The following is a 3267-nucleotide window of genomic DNA, read 5'->3' as shown; positions in this document are numbered from 1 at the left end:
TGTTGGTAATTTTCATTTTATTATAAAAAAAAACAGTATTCGAATCCACAGTTTGTGTTTCCTTTGTACAGTAAAAAATATTAAATTAAACTCCCAAAGTTCTTAGCAGAAAGATAAAGAGGATGGAGTTTGATGGGAGGGAGAGCAACTTCCTCCAGAAGAGGAAGAGGAGGGGGTAGGGAATTTAAAGTCCAAGGGGAGCAGCAAAGGGGACGAGGCAGAAAGAGACAGACTGCTCAGATCTCCTCTTTTCCTCTTTTCTGTGCAACACAGTTCATTTGGATCAAAATCCTCTGTTTATGCCAAACAGCGGAATCCTAAAAACACTAAGGAGCCCACCCCACCCATTTTTTCACATCCCAGCCCATGTACTCAAAATGTTTCAGGCACACAGGTATGCACCCCCCCTCCCCAAGCCTCCACTGTTCCATATTAAGGGTCTTTAAAGGAAGGAGTGCACACACATTCGAGGGAGAGGGCTTGCATGTTTGCGAGGGAGGAGTCCCTTCCAGCGTGACCGATGTCCAATACAGAAGCTGGCCGGGACGTCACAATGTCCGTTCAACATGTCAAACGCATAGCAGACCCCCCCGACCACTGCAACAAAACACTGACATTTAATTATTCCCACCTGGGCAGACCCAACTAAAGACATCCAAAGTGAAATGAAATATCCACTACCCCCATCATAACAGTCATAACAAAAATATATTTCTATACGAATTGTAGCAGTCTCAGGGAACATAACACCCCCACCCCGCCCCCAAAAAAGAAAAAAATAAATAAAGCAAACTCAAACATTTAAAAAAAAAAAATGGATATGCATCATGTTTGGATTTACATTAATAATAATCCACATCACTCTGCAAAACAGAAATAGACAGACAGATTGAATGATGGGGTAACGAAACCGATAAAAAAGTTCTTTGCATTAAATCATTTCATCTTTAATTCTTGACCACTTTTAAAATCTTAAAAACATTTCTTAAAAAAAGTACTCCTATTTACCCCCAAAACCCCGAAAACATCACCTTTCTTGTATTCAGCAAGAGGCGGGGGTGAGGGAGGGGGGGGTGCTAGAGAAACCATCCCCCTCTTTGTCCACAATTGGCAAAAAAAATATATTAACAGCAATAACTTACAATTCATTTATTCTAATTTATTTAACGACTGCTTGATTTATTGTTCATCTCCCATAGGAAGTTCAGTTCAATGCATCTTTATTGAGAACATTTTAAATAACATGTTATAATAGTATAAAAAAAAAAGGCTAAGTAATAACAATAACACTGTCCTGGGTGAGTGCAGTTTGTGCGAAGAATCACAGAGCGTTTCAGCTCAACTTGACACGTTAAGTAGAATTCCTACATGAGGTCTAAAGAGTTGTGATTCATATTCTGGCCAAGCGGGTCCTGACTGTTGCCCCCCGGCCCATGTAGACCAGCCATGCCACTCAGCTGAGATAGCATGCCGCTCTGGTCCGACCCAAACTGCTCCATAGAGTTCTGTTGCTGCTGCTGCTGCTGGCTCGTTGGCTGTTGCTGTGGAGGAACCACCATGCCCGGGTGGTGCTGGTTCAGGTGGCCTGGGTGTGGGGAACCCGTCTGCATCTGAGGGGAGATGTGATGTGGGGAGGGCTGGGGCTGCATGCGTGGGGACGGGCTGGAGTGTGGCGGCTGGGACTGGGGTCTGGGTGAAGGTTGTGGGGATCGCACCTGGTTAGCTAGCGATGTGGACAGGTGTTGGTGTGGGTGTGGGGACTGGGCCATCTGCTGTGGCTGCTGAGGGCTCATGGGATTGCTGTGATGGGCTGGTGACCCCCCAGGGCCCAGATGATGATGCTGCTGCTGCTGCTGCTGCTGTTGTTGTTGTTGTTGCTGCTGTTGTTGTTGTTGCTGCTGCTGCTGGAGCTGCTGCTGCTGCTGGAGCCTCTGGTGGATGGCCTGTTGGAGTAACGCCTGAGAAGATGGAGGTGGGGGGCCACTTTGAGTGGGCTGAGGGCCCTGAGGTGGCTGCTGAGGACCTCCTACACCTGGCCCTGCATCACCCCCTGGCAGGCCAGCCATGGCATTCTGCTGCTGCTGCTGCATCTGGAGGTGGTGCTGGTGTTGGAGCCTCTGCTGTAGTGCAGCTGTGACCTGCTGCTGCGTCACCGACCCAGGGTAACCCTGCCCCTGCTGGCCTGGGGGGCCACCAGGCTGCTGGGGGCCATGAGGTGGACCTCCAGGTGGTCCCTGTCCCACGGCAGGAGGCTGCATTCCAGGCTGTCCCATGTAGCTTTGCCCCTGTGGTGGCTGTGGCTGCTGGAACTGACCGTGACTTACTCCCATTTGCTGCTGCTGCTGCTGCTGCTGCTGCTGTTGTTGGAGATGCCGTCTCATCAGCAGCAGCTCTCTAAACTGGGGACTGTTGATTCCCATCTGTGGCCCCTGGCCCTGCATAACTCCTCCTCCTCCTCCTCCTCCTCCTCCTCCTCCGCCCCCGCCTCCTCCTCCCCCCCCTTGCTGCTGCTGCTGCTGTTGCCGCTGCTGTTGGAGAGCTGCCACTTGCTGCTGTTGTAAACTGCTGAGCAGCGGCCTCTGCTGTTGTTGTTGTGTTAACTGTTGTTGCTGCTGGTGCTGCTGCTGCTGCTGCTGCAACTGCTGTTGCTGTAACTGTTGCTGTTGTAGCTGTTGTTGTTGCTGCTGTAACTGTTGCTGCTGTAACTGTTGTTGTTGTTGTTGTTGTTGTTGTTGTTGTTGTATCTGTTGCTGCTGCTGTACTTGCTGTAACTGGGCCATAGTGGGCATGTTGACATTTGTCCCTCCCTGACCACCCATATGCATCCCTGGCTGGCCGCCAACAGTAGCATTCATGTTCACCTGTGGGCCCCCTCCTGCCATGACATTACCAACAGGACCCCCTGTGGGACCAGGACCCCCAGGTACACCACCTGGTCCCCCCTGAACCCCCTTGTATTTTGAGGCTCTCTGCTTGATAAAAGCAGCCATGAGCTGTGGGTTAGATCGCAGGATGTTGAGGACTTGCTGTTGTTGGAGTGGTGAGCTAGGCGAGCGGAGAGTCCGTAACAGTTCCTGCAGGGCTGCCTGGGGGATGTTCCCACCGGCAACACCCGCCCCGGGGACACCGGCAACTCCAGGGACAGCTCCTCCTGGGATCCCACCACCAGCACCTTGCTGTTGCTGCTGTTGTACCATATTCATCAAGGCAGCATGGCCCTGAGCTTGTTGTTGCTGCTGCTGTTGTTGTTGTTGTTGTTGTTGTTGT

The 3267-nt window shown here is 51.0% G+C and overlaps 1 protein-coding gene across 11 annotated transcripts in view; it reads right to left on the bottom strand.

The window, feature by feature from the left end:
• ep300b (EP300 lysine acetyltransferase b) overlaps positions 1–3267 on the bottom strand; it is a 34276-nt gene continuing 31009 nt past the window's right edge. For 9 of the 11 annotated variants that reach the window (XM_032537235.1, XM_032537228.1, XM_032537231.1 and 6 more), the window contains one exon: positions 2944–3267. This exon is cut by the window's right edge. In XM_032537235.1, the coding sequence (XP_032393126.1) occupies positions 3203–3267 (65 nt within the window). In that variant the 3' untranslated portion in view covers positions 2944–3202. The other 2 variants (XM_032537238.1, XM_032537237.1) reach the window with 2 other exon arrangements.

The sequence above is a fragment of the Etheostoma spectabile genome, chromosome 15, assembly GCF_008692095.1.
Source record: "Etheostoma spectabile isolate EspeVRDwgs_2016 chromosome 15, UIUC_Espe_1.0, whole genome shotgun sequence".
Lineage (NCBI taxonomy): Eukaryota > Metazoa > Chordata > Actinopteri > Perciformes > Percidae > Etheostoma > Etheostoma spectabile.
The sequence above is the reverse complement of the archived record's forward strand: the minus strand, read 5'-3'. Positions and strand labels throughout refer to the sequence as shown.